This window comes from Melozone crissalis, unplaced genomic scaffold (genome assembly GCF_028551555.1).
Source record: "Melozone crissalis strain CALT ecotype California unplaced genomic scaffold, PUWL_Pcris_2 ptg000041l_1, whole genome shotgun sequence".
NCBI classification, from domain to species: Eukaryota; Metazoa; Chordata; class Aves; order Passeriformes; family Passerellidae; genus Melozone; species Melozone crissalis.
Genome location: NW_026535819.1, coordinates 10,750,025 through 10,767,500, shown reverse-complemented (window position 1 = coordinate 10,767,500; position 17,476 = coordinate 10,750,025). Strand labels below are relative to the sequence as shown.

Here is a 17,476-nt window from a genome sequence, read left to right as displayed (position 1 = left end):
CCCCTTGGACGCAGCCTGATGGATTTCTCATTGCTTAAAGAAATCGGGTCCTGGCAAGGAAAAGTGTGTGAAGAGGCAAAATCTGCTTGGAGCCCAGGTCTGCCTTCATTTCTGATGACTCCCACAGTGAGGATTTCTGCAGTGGCTTCTGCTGGGCCTGCAGTGAGCCCTGGAGTAATGACTGCTACAAGGAGGCCAGAGATGCAGCAGGACAGCAGGAATGTTCTCCAATCGGGCAACGCTGGTCACTTCTCCCCAGGCACTGTCAATGTAGCCAAAAACTTGGTCATCCATGCTGCAGCCACCAACCAGGAATTCCTGGGATGTGCTGGCACCTTGGACCAGGCTGGTCAGCAGAGTCTTCAGAACAACAAGGCTTGCAAGGCTGGCCCCTTGTCACCTCTCCCTGTCACTAGCCCTGTTTCCAGAACTACACTAGTAATCCTCTTTTTCCCATTTTTCCATGTGGTCTTTCGGCGCTTCTCCGCACTTCATGTTTCACACAGGGACTGACAAATCAGAAGTTCCCTTTCCACCATGTGCTCCTGCAATCACTCAAAAATTTGCCACTTTGATGCAGGCCATTGTCCCAGAGAAAGGCAGGCAGCACAGCAGGGAGCTGCCACCTCTGACCCCAAGCTCTGGTTCCAGTGTCCAGCACTCCCTCCTGAGCCCCATGGATGAGCAGAGCTGTGCCGGGTGGAGCAGCTCCAGGCTGAGGGCTCCTGCAGACAGCACATGGGGCACTCCAGGGCTGGCCAGCACGGCCTGGGTGCTGGGCTCAGGGTGCTGCTGGAGCTGCAGGCCCACACAGTGGTGCCAGGATGGCACATGGGGCTGGCACTGACCCTGGGGGCAAAGCCATGCCCCAAACCAAGAGTCCAGATGGCAGGTGAGTCTCTGACCCTGAGCAGGTCCTCCATGTCCTCAGGGGCTGTGATCTAAGCCTTGAATATGTCGAGATCAGGTCTCCTGCTCCCTCCCCAGGGCCCAGGCTGCCCTTGGAGAGGCTGAGGAGGGGCCCATGGTGCAACTTCATGGCATGGAAAGAGCCAGCACAGCTGTGATCAGAAGAGAGACTGGAGAGAAGAGGTGGAGGAAGACAGGAAAGCCCACACGGGGTATCTGCCACCTGCAAGACCAGTCAGACCAGTCTGCCTGACCTTTGTCAAAGGAAAAAGCAACAGGATGCAGTGGCACACCCCAAAGAGAAGACAAGGTGACCTGCTGGGACGGAGCAGGTGTCCCAGGATGGACAGTGGCTCTCAGGCTGCCAGGGGACACCAAGACATGGCAGCTGCAGTGCAAAATGGGGAAGGTCTGAGGATAGACCCTCTCTCCCCATCTTCCAAGCTCTGAAAGGCTTTTCTGCAGGGTGAGCAGGCTGAAGAAATGCACCCTGTGCCTGGAGCACCACATGGGGCAGGTGGGAGTGGAGGCATGAGAGGGAACAGCAGAATGGGATGCAGAGGAACTAGAGGAAAACAGAAAGGGGAATTCAAAAGATGCAAGAGGAGGGAGAGAGACTGACAACGGCTCTCCCTGTATGAAGGGCTTTGTGCTGGGAAGAGGCTTCGGAGAAGAATACTGTCCTGCTGTAACTCATTGGGAAGCTGCCCTTGGAGGCAGGAGGATCCCTCTGTGGCTGGTGGAACATCAGTGCCTTGAGACAGCCTGGGATGCAGCAAGGACGACACTTCTTGAAAATCACTGCCATAATCAGGAGTCTGTTGGTCAGTGTGGCTTGTGCCAGCCTGCACCCCTGCAGCAGTTGTTCCTCCAGGGAGGTGATGAAGAGCAGTCTCAGAGTCCCATCTCTCAGCTCAGCCACCAGCTCCAACCACAAGAAGCATCCATGGCCACATCTCAACAGCTGAGAGACTGCCAAAGGTCTAGCAGCTGCAGGTGGGGCTGCAAAGAGCAGACTGGGGTCCCTGCCTGGGAGGGAACATCCCCAAATGGGTGCCTGCCCTGATGCTGCTGGAGACTGGATGAAGTCAGGCTCTGCCCATCCGAAGGGGACCTCACCCTATACAGGAGAGAGGATGTGCTGGGACTCCCCCCATAGGACAGGAGGTGTTTCCTTGCCTTCCAGATTGCAGGCACAGCTTCCCGTGCTGTTCTTCTGTGCTGGCCTTGGGCACTTGTTGAGTCCTTTCCCTGCAGGCCGTGGGTCTGTGCTCTGTCCCCCTGGCTGCCTCCCTCCCTGCTCCCCTGGCCCTGAGAGCAGGACGAGGTCCCACAGCGGCCCTGCCATGCATGGGGTGTCAGGAAAGCAGCGTTTGGGTGTGCTGCGATGAGATGGGAAGGGCCCACAGCGCTGCCCAGGGCTCAGAGCCCCTGCCAGGCACCGAGCTCAGCCCCATGGCCAATTCAGAAGCTGCTCTGCGGGGTGGGTTGGGCACTGCTGGCTCTGCCTGGCCTCGGGGTGGCTGCAGTGGGGAAGGTGCTTCCCTACACTGAGAGACTGGTCCTCTCCTTGGGTGGGAAACTCGGGCAAGGCATTTGCAGAGCTCCAGGTTATCCTTCCCTTCATTTTGTAGTCGATTTACATGTAGGAGATTTTGACCATGGCAAAGCAAGTGAAATGAATAAAGTACAAAGTTCTGTCAGGTACTAGTCAGACACTGTTGATGCTTTAAGCATGTTAGCCATGTTACAATGGAAAGAAAAGGTGTTTTACATACAGAAATCTACATACATACAACAGCCCAAGACTTCTAGTTTCGTTGTTGTTGCTTAAACAAAGCTACAAGACAATGTTCAGGAACTGACCTTGGACTCTTTCTCCTCCAGCAGGGTCTCCAGCTTCTTCTGTGCAGCACGACCCTCGTGGTCGTCGCTGACTATCAGGATGACGTGGTTCCAGTTGAAGACTCTCATCATCTCAAACCAGACGTTGGCCTGGTGAGAGTAGGGTGGGACCGTGCGCAAAAAGGACAGGTGGATGCTCTGCAAGGGAGAACAAGAGCTCAACACACACTGTGGGGCTGCCAGCCACGTCTGCAGGGACAGGGGCAGGGATCCATTCTGGGATGCACACCTTGACCTAACCTCTGGGACCTGCATCCTTCCTTCTGGCTGGGAAGCAAACCCTGCATGTGACTTTGCACCTCTCTGTGGTTAAACCAGAGCATGGCAAACAGGGGTTTCTGTTTTGTGCTCCATAAATGCACAGAGAAGAAAAGCCTATGGAGCCACGAATGACCAGCAGTGTTCAGTGCAAATATAGCCTTGCTTCTTGACCTTTTAAATGATTGCCAGACAATGGACATCAAAAAGCAGAAGAATTCCCTTCAGAAGGCAAGAGGCAGGTACAGGCAGCTGTGTGCCCGTCATGTGCCATGGCAGAAGTCCAGAAAGGCAGTTTTATAACATGCTCCCTGGCTGTTTCTAGGTCAGCCTGTTCTGCAGCAGCAGGCAGAGGAGGCAGCTCTGGACCCGTGCCCCAGCAAACCTCTCTGCTTGGGTTAAAGACATCGTTATGGTTGGCTGATTGTGCAATAGCAATTCCAGCCTAATTAAGTACACTGCTCTTAGGGGAGCAATCAGACCAAAAGCTGGAGCTGACAGAGAGCTTTCAAACAAATGCAGCTTGTCCAAAAAGCCCTAGAGTCAAATATTAGGAAGTGAAAATGCTCATGCTCAGCATGGACCCTGCTTGACAGCCCAGCCACGTGCTGGAGGGAAGCAGGAGCCAGAACTGGAGAGGACAAAAATAAAGCACCATAATATTTCTTTCTCTAAGGCTGAGATGGTTGTCTGAACCGAACAGGGCCTGTCCAGACCTGCTCATCCAGAGACCTGACCCAGAATGGGTCAGAAATGTCCTGAATGAGCCAAAGTAATACACACTGGGAAGGAAAAGGCATCCTGTCCCCCATGGACACACACAGGAGGAACAGACACACCAGATAAATCCTCTTCCTCACACTCCACGCAGTGATAATGTCAGACCAGACCATGAAATGTGTAGAAAAGGATGCAAACTCCTTGCTGTGCTCAGGGCTCCCTGCACAGGCTCAGCAGGTCCCAGCTCCTGCCCCAGCTCAGCGCAGGGGAATGGGGCAGCAGCAGAGCCACCACAGCACTGGGAACATTTCCTGAACCTCAGGCACTGAGGAGAAGGGTGGATGTTTAACCAGAGGAGGAAAAAACCAGGAGAGCCCCAACAAGGCTCTCAGAGTAGGAGATACAAACATTGGAATTACAGGAAGAGCAGCTCACCCCACAAACTCATGGGATTGGGAAAAAGCCCCATAGGGACAAACAATGGAAAGGCAACCATGGTGTCCTCACTAACACTAACACAGTGTGCAAGAGCTCTTTGCAGTCAGCAGAGATGCCCAGGGATGCCCAGGAATGTCCAGGTCTAGCTGCACAGCCTGGGCCAGGGGCACACCACCTGGGTCTAAATATTTTTAATTTTCAACCCCAGAGCATTTTTAATTGCTTTAAGAAAATCCAGGGAAAGTGTAACTGGAAATGGAAAAAAAATCAGAAGAGAGAAAAGACATGAAAAAATAACAGAAAAACCAATATTAAAAAAAGGAATCAGAGAAACACAGGTGTCGTGGTTTGAGAGGAAGTGAGGTTTTTTTGAGATGCTGTAGTCAAACCAATAAGAGCTCAGATTTGAATATTAGCCACTGAAGACATAGATATGCCTCTGAGAACACAAGAAGTTAAAAGCAGAAAACTCCCAAGAGAACTTTCTCTTAGTTCCAGTCAGTGAGAAGTTCAAACCTCCCCTGCCCAGGTGCTGCCGGCTGGGTGGGGAGGGGAAGCCTTGCAGCCAGGTAAGGTAAGCCAAGAACCAAGGCCCTGAAGATAGAAAAGTAGAAGAGCACCAATAAACATCAAGCAGCCCCCCCCAGGAGAAAGGGAAAGAGAGCCAGCCTGTGCCTGCTCCACCTTAAAAATGTAATATCACGGCCAGCTGAGAAAGACAAAAAGAGAAAGTGCGGCAAGAAGGCGCCCAGCAAGACAGCGTAAGAGTTCTGGACAGGCAGAGCCTGAGATTTTTAACCCTTTTCTTAGATGATAGAAACCTTACAAATGCTAATCCTCCTGGAGCTGAATGAGAAGAGAAATAGAGTTGAGATAAAAATAAATAGGCCACGAGAGAAGTGAAGAATCTTAAGTAGAAAGAAGCGATAGAGTGGCCTTTGGCTAGATTTTCTTGTATAGCCATAGACAGAACTGTTTTTTTCCTGTGACACAGAGACTGCATTTAAAAAGAGGCAATAGCTCAGAGTCAAGAGAGTTCAGTGTTGTTATGTGAAAGAGTGTGTAAACAAAGATGATGAGTGAAGAAAGTAGTTGGTGCCCTCGATCTTCAGTACAAGAGAAGATCTCTGTTCTTGAGACCCCTCAGCCCCAAGAAGTGAAATTTAGAGAAAACAAGTGTCCTGAGAGTGAGAGACTGTGCTCCTTTTAAAACTAGACAAAGAACCCTTAAAAAGAAAACCCCAAAAGCAGCTCTGGTCCATGCTCAGTAGTGAGAGCACTGAGCATAGAAAGAAGATGTCACAATGGCAAATGATCTCCAGGCGGTGCCACGTGTGACTGGAAATACCAGAGGTCTCAACTCTGTTTCCAGAGGAAGTCTATGGCACAAGAAAGACTCCTCACTCCTTGATGAACTGAGAATTAATTATCTAAAAGGTAGTGATACACTGAAAGTGATCTAAAAGATAGATGTATTAAAAATTTAGTAAAAAGAAAAATAATGTTTTTAGAAAGTTTTCATTCTTTCTGTGTTTCTTTTTACATATGGTTGTAAGTTAAAAAAGTTTTCTCTTCTTTATTCCTAAGTTAGAGCCTGCTTTTCTCTATTCCTAGTCACATCTCCCAGTAGACCCCAAAAAAAATGTATTTTCATAGAAGCACTAGCATTACACCAGAGTCAAACCACGAGCATTTTTAATTGCTTTAAGGAAATCCAGGGAAAGTGAAACTGGAAATGGGAAAAAAATCAGAAGAGAGAAAAGAGATGAAAAAATAACAGAAAGCCAATATTAAAAAAAGAAATCAGAGAAACACAGGTTAAACATCTATAAAAATTCTTTCAATTCCTTTTTCAAATGAAAAAAATCTTTGAAATTTCCGTATATTGCATCAAATTACTTTCTAGCTTCCCAACCAGCTTGCAAAAATGGTGTTTAACCAATCATGGCTTTCTTAAGTATTGTAAATACAAATCATTGGGTTCAGAGGAAAAAAATACTGCAAGGTTGTTGGGGGGCAACTTGGTTTAACAGTCCAGACAAAATTGTTTTCTGAGGTGGTGTCAAAAGGGTCATGGACAGACTCTGGTGGTATCTCAGCTCCTGGATCCCTGAACTGTGATTTTCAAGAGGGATAATGAAGAAAAATTCATGTCAAGTGCTGTGCTGAGATCTCAGGATGAGCACTCATGGTCTGCCACAGCTTTTGAAGCACATGGGACTCCTGAGCATCTTTGCAAGGGCCAAAGACTGGCAGAAAAATGACCAGAGTCCCCCAGAGGTTCACACAGGCAGCTTGTGCTGTGCAGAGGCTGGTGAGGATCCAGCTTGGTGTGATTTGATACCCCCACCCCAGCACACACAGTGACATCCCCCAGGTCCCTGTCACACCCCCTGAAACTCAGCACAGAGCTCAGCTGGGCACAGGCACACAGGCTGCACTGCAGAGGATGGGGGCAGTGATTTATGCACCCTAATTAGCCCATTTTTTGGCAAATAACTGTAAAAAAAGACCTGTGGTTTTTAGCAGAGCCCCTGTGAGACAGCCAGCCCAGCTGGTGGGTTCACTCAGCTGCACCAGCTGTGCCCTTGGTGCTGCTCCAGCCCTTGAACTCAGAGCTGTCATCCCTCCCTCCCTGCCCTCAGATCAGGCACACAGCAAAAACTGCTCCTCACTATGAACCCACACTGGCCTTGTGGTGCTTTGTAGGATCCTCACCCCTTGCTCTGCTCTCAGTGTGCCTGGTGCCAGCCAGGGCTGCAATGGGACCCTGGCAATGGCTCACAGCAACCCCAAACACCCCTGCAGCCCACCCACAGCTCAGAGCTCAGCCCAGTGCTCCCCCACTTCGTTCCAGCTCTGCAAAGGGGCAGCAAACACAGGCTGGGCTGAAATCCAGCGCCCAAGCTCAGCAGGAACCCAGGGGCTGTAGCCAAAAAGCACCAGAGGGAGCAGGGTTGGGATGCTGGGGATATTTCCTGTGAGGGTGGGCAGGCCCTGGCACAGGGTGCCCAGAGCAGCTGTGGCTGCCCCTGGATCCCTGGCAGTGCCCAAGGCCAGGCTGGACAGGTCTGGGAGCAGCCTGGGACAGTGGGAGCTGTCCCTGCCATGGCAGGGGTGGCACTGGGTGGGCTTTAATGTCCCTTCCAACCCAAACCAGTCTGGGATTCTGTGATGATTCTGTGTGGGGTCAGGACTTGAGAGCTGCAAATATCTGATGCAAGCCCATACAAAGAGGAGCTGTTTGAGCAGGTGTGTGTTTGTGTGTGTGTGTGTGTGTGTGTGTGAAAGCACAGACTGTGCATGCACAGCTGTGAGCCTGCACCAGCAGGAAGCACAGGAGTGCATCCCCCTGCAGGGAAGGTGCCTGGGTGCTGCAGTCCTGTGCACAGCCTGGCTCTGAGCTGGGGGAGAGCACTGGGGGTGCCTTGGCATGAGGATTTACCCACAGGGCAAAGGGCATGGCTGGGGCCAGCAGGCTGGGCCTGTGTGTCCCATCAGGGCCTTGCAGAGTGCCATGAGGGAAGGGTCTGTGTTCTCCTGCACTCCTGCCTGCCCAGGGGCTCAGCCCAGGGCTGGGGGATGGATTTTTCCTGCAGGCTGAAGGGAGCAATGTGCCTTTGCTTCATTACCTGAGGCAGGGGGTCAGCCCCGCTGCTAGCAATGCACTCCCAGCTGAGCTGCCTGAGGAATTTCAGAGCTTTCAGAGATCCCAATCTGCAGAGCTCTTGAAAATTTCGTAAAATTCACCAGCTGGGCATGAGAAGGAAGTGTTGGCCATTGTTTCCATGGAGGGAGCCTGCCCACTGCCCCACATGACAGCTGAGGAGGTGGGAAGGAGCTGAGATAGCTCTGAGATAGCTCAGACAAGTGCAGGGAGGGGTTTTGGGGCAGAGCTCAGACTGAAGTGACTCTCTGCCTTTCCCTGCAGTGCATGGAGGAAGGGATGGGCAGGGCCATTGTGGGGCTGTGGGGCTGCTCTGTCCTGCTCCCAGCTGGAATCTGAGCCTGTGGGGATCTGCTGCCCTGTGGGGGCTCCATCAGGCCTGGCCTCCACCTCCCTGGCCTGCTCTTGAACATTCCAGGCTGCCCTTCTGAGGGCTGTGCTGCCCTGCTGAGGCCTCTCCTGCCCTGCTGAGGGATCTGCCCTGCTGAGTGTTCTCCTGCCCTGCTGAGGGATCTGCCCTGCTGAGGGATTCCCTGCCCTGCTGAGGGATCCCCTGCCCTGCTGAGGGATCTGCCCTGCTGAGTGTTCTCCTGCCCTGCTGAGGGCTCTCCTGTCCTGCTGCGGGATCTCCTGCCCTGCTGAGGCCTGTCCTGCCCTGCTGAGGCCTGTCCTGCCCTGCTGAGGGATTCCCTGCCCTGCTGAGGGCTCTCCTGTCCTGCTGCAGGATCTCCTGCCCTGCTGAGGGCTCTCCTGCCCTGCTGAGGCCTGTCCTGCCCTGCTGAGGCCTGTCCTGCCCTGCTGAGGGCTCTCCTGTCCTGCTGCAGGATCTCCTGCCCTGCTGAGGGCTCTCCTGCCCTGCTGAGGCCTGTCCTGCCCTGCTGAGGGATTCCCTGCCCTGCTGAGGGCTCTCCTGTCCTGCTGCAGGATCTCCTGCCCTGCTGAGGGCTCTCCTGCCCTGCTGAGGCCTGTCCTGCCCTGCTGAGGGATTCCCTGCCCTGCTGAGGGCTCTCCTGTCCTGCTGCAGGATCTCCTGCCCTGCTGAGGGCTCTCCTGTCCTGCTGCAGGATCTCCTGCCCTGCTGAGGGCTCTCCTGTCCTGCTGCAGGATCTCCTGCCCTGCTGAGGGCTCTCCTGCCCTGCTGAGGCCTGTGCTCCCCACTCCCAGGACAAACATCTCTGTGCTGCACCAAGCAGCCTCTCCAGTCATCACCTGTGGGTGCCAGTGAAGGAGCACTGACCCTGACCTTGTCAACAAGAGCCACTTTTGTCCCCACCTGCACCTTCCCAGCCCTAATAGGGCATCTGCTGAGCATGGGCTGCAGTGAGGCACTAATAAAGCAGAAAACCCTTTTAGTGAACAAGCCCTGTGAGGGCCTGGAATGGTTCCACTGAGAGCAGGAACCAGAGGGAAATCTATCCCCTGACTGGAGAGACAGACAGACCTCACTTAACCACCACGGCAAGGTGCTGGAACTGAAGAAGCTGTTCAATTGCAGCATGTCTAAACTCCATTTTCCAACTCCTCCAGCAGCAGAGCAGGTATAGTAACTTATTAATTTATTGAATTATTAATTTATTAATATGTTAATTTGTTAATTTATTAATATGTTAATTTATGAATTTATTAATTTTTTAAAATAATTAATTCATTAATTAATCTCCCTGTTCCTCTGCTGCAATAATCTGCTGTGGGGTGGTGAGGGGCTCAGCAGCCAGGGTGTCCCTCCAGCCCCACAGTCCCAGGGGGTGATGTTGAAGAGCACAGACCTTCCTGAGCTGTGCAGCCCCAGCTCTGCTCTCACACTCACTGTCAGCTCTCCCTTTTCATGGTGCCAGCATGTCAGTGTCAGATTTGTTCCAGCTGAGATGCAGAGCAGAGAGAAACACCCCCAGTGGCCTATGGGGGACGGGAGCACTGAGGGAAAGTCAGAGGGGGATTTTTGCAATGCTCAGCCCATGAGATCTCCCTGGAGGGCTCTCCATAGCCATGCACTCCACAGTGATGGGAACGACTCTGCTGCCTTTACCTTGAGAGTGCCTCTCTCCCCCAGCTCCCTGCTGGCCTCTCTCAGAGGTGATGGATCCTAGAGACCCCTCCCCAGCAGGCAGGGCTGTGCTGGGAGCTCAGAGGGCCTCAGTGGAGGAACAGCTCATGATTTCATAAGATGTATGAGGAGGCCAAGCCAGAGTGCTCTGCCTGATATCTGCAATATTATTTCTAGAACAAATGGTTGGATACTGGAGCAGTAAAACTCACTTCCCTTGGATATCCTTGCTGAAAGACTGGTACAACTCATGGACCACTGTGCTTGACTGGAGATGCTCTGAGAGCATCAAAAGGTTCTGGGCAAACCTGTCCAAGCTGAGGCCCACACCTTTCCTCCCCTGGTAGCCTTGAGAGGACCAAAATTAACCCAACTTCAGCCCCCTGTGAAATTCAGCTAAAATTGTCTGATGCCTCCAAAACCAATTAGGGGCGTACATAAAAAGTGATCCTACAAGCTTGTTTCCATAGAAACTAAGCTGAAAGATATAATTTCCTGAATTAAAACAAAAAAAAAAGCGAGCTGATCACTGGAAAACAAAAAGGGAACAGCTGAATATGCCTGTGTCACGAGCCAGCCTGTCCTGCATGGCATGTGCAGAACCTTCCACTGTCCTGTCCCACAGCTCCACACCCCTCTGTCCCCCACTCCACTCCCACCTTTGCTGTCCCCTCCACTGTCCAAACATCCTCTGTTCCTCTCCCCAGTCCCTGCCTGCAGCTCCTGTTCTTCAGAGAGCTCCAAGCCCTGGTGGGCAGGAGCTAAGCACGATGCCAGGCAGGCAGGAGCCCCCTGAGGGTGTGGGATGGGCAGCCTGGGCTCCCTGCCCAGCCTCTGCTGGCAAGTGCAAGTGCACTCCTGAACCTGCTCAACACCCCAAATATTCCCTGGAGAGCATCTCCCTGCCAGCACTGGGTCACCACTGTGAGTGTCTCCCCCAGCCCTGAAGGGAGCCAGGTGGGGGTTGTGGGGCTGCTGTGCAGAAAATGGGTTTTAAAAAGGACAAGAGTGGCAGAAGGAGAGGACAGGGTCAGCCCTGGGGGCTGAGCACTCCGGGCCAGCACAGGTGGGCAGGGCTGCTTTACTGGACACAGCCTTGCAGAGATGGAGCAGAGAGGAGAAGGTGCAGGGTCCCCTCTTGCTGCCATGGTGGGTCCTGTGACAAGGACCCTCCCAGTGACATTCCTGTTAGATCTATCTCCTCCCCAGAGCAGCAAGAAGCAAATCCCCCTGAACACCTCCTGCCTGCTCTGCCAGCCCTTCTGCCATCCCTATCCATCTACCCATGCCTGGTGGGACCCTGGCAGGGTGTGCAGAGCCCCAGCCTTGCCAGCCACCATCACCATCCTGGCTGCTGACCACCCTGCCATGGCTTCCCTGCTGGGAGATGCCAAAGTCTGCTGCTGCTCCAGCCAAGCAGTGCTGCTGGTGCCTCTCTGGGAGCTGCTGCTCCTCCTCCTGAAATTTGACTTTATTTACCATGTAGGTGGAGTGACTATTTTTGCACTGAACATTTACATTTGTGAATATTCACATTTTCCAAGCAAAGGCTGATTCGTGCTTTGAAGCAGGCTCGATCTCACCCACTGAGCTCGTGTGCTGGATGAAATCCTGCAATGGCATTTGGAAGGCCTGGCTCTGCTCAGCTCCTCCTTTTGCCTTTCCTAAGGCTTTAGATGTTTGCCAAACAGGCTGTGAGCTGAGGGTGAGGGCACCACCTCATTGCCCAGGACCTCATCCAGCCTGGAAGTCTCTGAGTTCCCACAGGGACAGCTGAGACACTGGAATCTGAGTCTCTGTCTTGAGTGCTGACCAGACTGAACGCCATGTGAAGCCTCAGGATATTCTGTCATCTCCCCGACCAATATCCCACAAACCCAGAGAAGTGAATGCAACCAAACAACCTCCCAGCCCCAGAGAGATCCTGCCCAATGTGCAGGCTCTGACAGGACCCTCTGCCCCTCCCAGGCCCCCCCAGAACCCCTGGCTGGCAGCAGAGCCAGGGCAGGAGCCAGCCTGTGCCTCTGCCCTGGCTGGAGAGCAGCGAGCCGGCAGCCTGGCAGAGCAGCGCTGCAGAAATCATCCCGGGCTATGTAGGTCAGCACTGGCAGCTGCAAAAAAATGATGAACCCTGGAATGCAGGGGGGAGAGAGAGAGAGAGGGAGCTGCAGGCTGGGCTGGAGAGGGTGGACAGACAGACACAGAGAGTGCAGACACCATGAGCCCTCCTGCCGGGCACTCCTGATTCACAGCACACGTATGAGGTACCAGAAGCATGCATCAGTTACCTTATCAGAGTATATAGACATGCGTGTTGTCAGACCAATGACAGGGATCCTGTAGAAGCCAGCTGTGTATGATACAGGTGTTGGTGTTAGGTGATCGTTGGGAGCAGGAGGGTGACTAACTAATATTGCATAGACCTGTAGGACAGGATACACGACACAAACATTATTTCACGGGAGCGCCACGGCCACCGAGCGTGATTTTTTTCCCCTTTTCTTTTCTGCAAAGCTAAACAGCCCCACGTTAACATGACAATGGCACTGCAATGGCTCAGAATTGGGAGGCAAGGGCTGTGCCGGGAGCAGGGGTTCTGTGCCACGGCTGGGGGGGATGGCTCTGCTCAGGGTTCCGTCCTAATGGAATGCCGTGCCCAGGCGCTCCGCTCGCTAAACTAATAACTGCCATGGATTAAAGGGAAGCATCTCCCTTCCAGTCACACTGTGTAATGCGATTTCTTTAACCACACATTTAATACTCGGTCGTAATTCCCCTCTGAGGACCATTAGGAACAAAGTAGTCAGCTGGGACTGTGGCGGGAGCAGGAGCGCGGAGCCCGGGAGAGAATCTGCCATCTGGCCCTGGGCACAGGGAATGGCAGAGCCCGGAGGGCGGGGGCAGGAGCCGGGAGCTGGGCTATACCAAAATGCGAGAGGAGGATCTCGGCAAAATTCTGCTGTTACAGCAGGGCTGGGATTTTGGTCTCCAGCAGGATCCTACTTTGTGTCAAAGGCAGAGGAAGGAGCTGGGTGCTCCCTGGGGATCCTTCATTACACCAATGCCCTTTCGCAGCACAAGGACTGTCCCCAGCTGGTGACAGATCTCCAGCTAGGGCGAATCAGTGCAAGGGCTTTGATGCCTGGAGGAAATAACTCTTCCTTCTCCAAGCATCTGCCCAAGTCCCAGGATGTGCCCAGCGCCCGGGCTGGAGGGACAGATTGGCAGGACAGGAGAGGAGGATGGAGCCTGCCTGAGGAAGGGCCCCGGGGGTCTGCGGGAAGAGGGAGCATCCTGCTTGGCATTGGGAGGGAGAAAATTGAGGGTGCAGAGGGAGCTGGACCAGCCGTAGACCCTAGGTGGGAGTAGGGAGAAATTGCTAGAGAAAAGGTTGGGAAGCTCCTGGGGATGCAGGAGGAGGGGATGCCCTGGACAGAGGTGCCCGGTGTGACACAGGGGGTGAGGACCCGCACCCAGCAGGGCGCTGGGGCAGGAGCGGGCTCGGGGCAGCGGCGGAGCCGTGCGGGGCTCGGTTTGTGCCGTGGCGCACCGCAGCACCGGCAGGAGCCATTTTGGGTGCGCGGGCTGCCAGCCCCTCCTGCACTCCGCAGCCCCCGCTCGGGCACGGCGCCAGCGAGCGGGGACCGAGCGGGGACCGAGCGGGGCACAGCGGCCGGGACAGCCCCGGCGTGTCGGACAGAGCGGGCACACCGAGCCCAGCGCCACCAGCAACCCCGGCCGCGCTGCCCCCGCACGGCTGTGCCCGTCCCCACGCTGCGCGGGGACAAGGCGGGGAGGGGACACGGCCACGGGCATCCATCGGCCGGCAGCGCTGAATGGAGCCTCGGCCTCCCCCGTGCCAGGGGACAGCGGCGAGAGCCCGCGCTGCCCGGCCCGGCCACCTCCCCAGGGCTGTCCCGGCCACCCTGCACCGCCACGGCGGAGGCTGAGCCGCAAAGGGCCAGCTCTGCCCCGCGCTGACAGCCCCTGCCCTGCCGGCCGTGTGTGCCACACGCGTTTCCCCGCGCCCTGGGGCGGCTCAGGCTCCGCTCGTGCTGCTCGGGGGCGCGGTGCCATCTGCGCGGGCCCACGCGGACCTACCGCGGCTGCGGGGGGCGCTGGAGGGGGGGTCTGTACCCGCCCGTCCCCCGATGGCCCCGACTGACGGCCTGGGGGGTCGCCGGGATCTGCACCCAGGGCAGGGGAGCTGGACAGGCCGGGCCAGGGCTGCACCCGCCGGCACCGGGGGCTCGAGCTGTACCCAAAGGTGCGCTGAGAGTCACCCTGGGCACAGGAGCGAGGAGGATTCTGTGCTCCGTGCACAACCACACACAGCACACACGGAGTCTGTGTGCATGTGCGTGTGCGCCCTGGGTCTGTGTGTGCGTGTGTCCGTGTGTCTGTGCGTGCCATGCCTGTGTGTCTGCACCTCCAGCCGTGTGTGCCCATGTCCCGGGTGTGCGTGTGGCAGTGGGTGTGCCAGGTCCCTCACGCAGATGTATGTGTCCATGTGTCACAGCAGCTGTGCACGCTGGCACAAGTGTAGACGTGTTGTGTGTGAGCCCATGTTTGCACAGCAGTGCAGTGTGCACATGGCGTGTGTGTGCACATAGAGTGTGTGTGTGTGTGTGTGTGTGTGTGTGTGCACATGGAGTGTGTGTGTGTGTGTGTGTGTGCACATAGAGTGTGTGTGTGTGTGTGTGTGTGTGTGTGCACATGGAGTGTGTGTGTGTGTGTGTGTGTGTGTGTGCACATGGAATGTGTGCACGTGGAATGTGTGTGTGCACATGAGGTGTGTGTGCACATGGTGTGTGTGTGCACACGGTGTGTGCATGTGTGTGTGCATGGAATGTGTGTGCATGGAATCGGTGTGTGTGAGTGGAATCTGTGTGTGTATGGAATATGTGCACATGCGGTGCAGCCCGTGGGCATTCCCACATGTGTGTGAGGGCACAATCTGTGGGCACAGAGGGTGTTCCCTGTGCCCACATGTCCCCCCAGTTTCGGGGTGCCCGTGTGTGCTCACACCTGGTTCTGTGTGTGTCCGTGGTGCCCGTGTGTGGTGTAGGTGTGTGTGCACGTTGCTGTGTGCATGCACAGCTTTGGGTGGGCACGTATGTGCACAACTCAGGGCATGGGGAGCTGTGTGTGCCCTGGGTGTGAGCCTGTGTGTGCCTGAGCTTCATGTGTGAGTCTGTGTGTGCTCAAGGGCTGTGTCTGTGTTGGTTTATATGTGCTCAGGCTTCATGTGTGAGTCTGTGCCTGCCTGGGCTTCGTGTGTGAGCCCATGTGTGCCCTGGTGTGCGTATGGGTGCTTGTGTGATCCCTGTGTGCCCTGAGGGGTGTGTGTGTGCCCCTGCATATGTCCCAGGGCTGCGGGGGTGCCCCTGTGTGCCCCAGAGTGCTGGTGTGAGCTCGTGTGTGCCCGGGGGCGTGTGATGCCAATGTGCACCCTGGGGGGTGTGTGTGTTAGCCCATGTGAGACCCGGGTGGGCACTGCAGGTGGCCCTGCGTGCCCTGGGTGGTGTGTGTGAGCCTGTATGTGCTGTGCCGGTGCCCAGGTGTGTCCCAGGGTGTCTGTGGGTGCCCGTGTGTGCCCGAGCTGTGTGTGGGTGCCAGGGTGTGCCCCAGGGTGTCTGTGGGTGCCCGAGTGTGCCCGGGCTGTGTGCGGGTGCCCGAGTGTGCCCGGGGGTGCGGGGAGCGCTCAGCCGGCCGTGCTTACATAAAGGCTGCAATGCGGGCAGCGCGCCCCGGGCCCGGGCAGACCCCGCACGGCTCGGCACGGCTCGGCTCGGCCCGGGGGCACGGCGGGGCCGGGGCAGGGTGGCCGCGGGGGCGGCGGCTCGGGTCCCGCCGGGGCCGGGGCGGGGAGGGGGTCGCCGTCCCGGGGTACCTGGCTGGAGATGAGGTCCTCGCAGACGGACAGGGCCATCTGGATGGCGTTGGGCTTGTGGGTGACGGAGGTGGCGTTGAGCTGGAGCTTCCAGGTGCCGTGCCGCTTGTTGGCCTGGTTCACCGCCTCGCGGAAGATCTGCTCGTGCTTCTTGGTGCTCAGCACCGCGCCGATATTGACGATTTTCGGGTCGCAGCCGGCGCGGGCGAAGGACGAGGAGAAGAGGAGGGCGAGCAGCAGCAGCCGCATGGTGCTCATCCACGGGCGGCCCGGAGCCCGCCGGGCCCCCCGCGCCCCCCGCCCGCCCGCCCGCCCCGCGGGCCGCCCGCCCGGCTCAGCGCGGCCCCATCGGGCTCGGCCCCCGGGCCGTGCCCGGCGCTCGGCGCGGGCGCTGCGGGCGCTGCGGGCGCTGCCGGGCGCTCTCCCCGGTGCTGAAGCGCCCGCGCCGCCGCCGCCGCCGCTGCGCCCCGCCCCGCCCGCCCCGCGCTGCCGCAGCGCCCGCCCCGGCCCGCCCCCGGGACCCCCGCCCGCCCCGGGCGCTGCGGCAGAGCCCCTCTCCCCTTCCCTTCCCTTCCCTGCCGCGGGGTGTGCGGGGTCGCTGCGGGGTCGGTGGCACCGCTGGCAGGGCGCGGGTCCCGCCGGCCCCGTGCGGGTGCGGGGTGCGGATGCGTCCCGCAGCTCCTGCGAGAGTCGCTTGTGCGGGGGGTGCGGGGCTGCGCTCCGGGTCCCGCTCCGGCCTTTTCACCTGCAGTGCCCTTTCGGGATCAGCGCATTCCCGGTGCCTCGGGAGGCACGGACGCACCGGGCATTCGACAGACCGGGGACTGGGGGTAAAACACGGTCCGTGGGTTTGTTCTCCACACCAATATTGCCAGTTATGCAGCACACTGAATAGCACCTCTGAATAGCACACTTCCGCAGCTTTGCCTGGGCACGGCTCTGTGTGACATGGACTCTGTCATGGTCTGTTTGCCCTCCAGTGCTGGGGAACCTTCCCTTGACCATCACAGCTCCTGGGCAGAGATGTTCAGCTGACGCTCAGCCTGGTTCCTTGGCTTCACTCTGTCCCTCCAGACAGAGCCACCACTCTTCCAGACATTAGCTCACAGGGCAACCAGCCATTTCCCTCCATTAAATTCACCAAATTACTCTGAGATATAACCTTAAGATTTCTCTGCTGAGGAGATTTCTTGGGGTTCTCGTCATCTACCTGTTGTTAGGCTACCATTAGCCTCCCTAAGGGAAATGGAGGCACAGCAGCCAGTGGCCAACATCTGGAGGGCAGTCCAGCTCCATGGCAGCAAGAGACTGAGTTTCACTCCTGGACTGCGTCTGTCCCATTCCAGGGCCACAAGGGTGAGGTGGCCAGAACAGCACATTGCTCCCCAGATCTGCCACTTCGGCTTTTTTTGAAAAAAACAACATATTTCAGGTAGTGAGAGGGTGTTGCTTTGTCACTGCATGGGGCAAATGGCACAGCCAGCCCAGGCAGGGAATAGACCAAGCACTGCACAACCAAAACCACCAGGGATATTTTTACACCACCATTTCTGGGGTGCTGCTGCAGCCCACCTCTGTCCTTCCTTTGCAACGTGAGTTGAAGCAGAACATTTTCCCCCAACGCAAATTTTCTCACTGGCAT

At 56.3% G+C, this 17,476-nt stretch overlaps 1 protein-coding gene across 16 annotated transcripts in view; it reads right to left on the bottom strand.

Annotated features, from left to right (window-relative positions):
- The window catches only part of GRIN1 (glutamate ionotropic receptor NMDA type subunit 1), a 40,563-nt gene extending 24,429 nt beyond the window's left edge, over positions 1-16,134 (bottom strand). For all 16 annotated transcript variants that reach the window (XR_008483590.1, XM_054284087.1, XM_054284088.1 and 13 more), the window contains exons 1-3: positions 15,835-16,134; positions 12,230-12,364; positions 2,776-2,952 (exon numbers count right to left, since the gene is read on the bottom strand). Coding sequence is in view for 15 of the 16 variants with exons in the window: in XM_054284087.1 (XP_054140062.1) it covers positions 2,776-2,952; positions 12,230-12,364; positions 15,835-16,092 (570 nt within the window). In the remaining variant the exon portion in view is untranslated. The remainder of the gene's footprint in view (positions 1-2,775; positions 2,953-12,229; positions 12,365-15,834) is intronic.
- Positions 16,135-17,476: the final 1,342 nt, after the last annotated feature.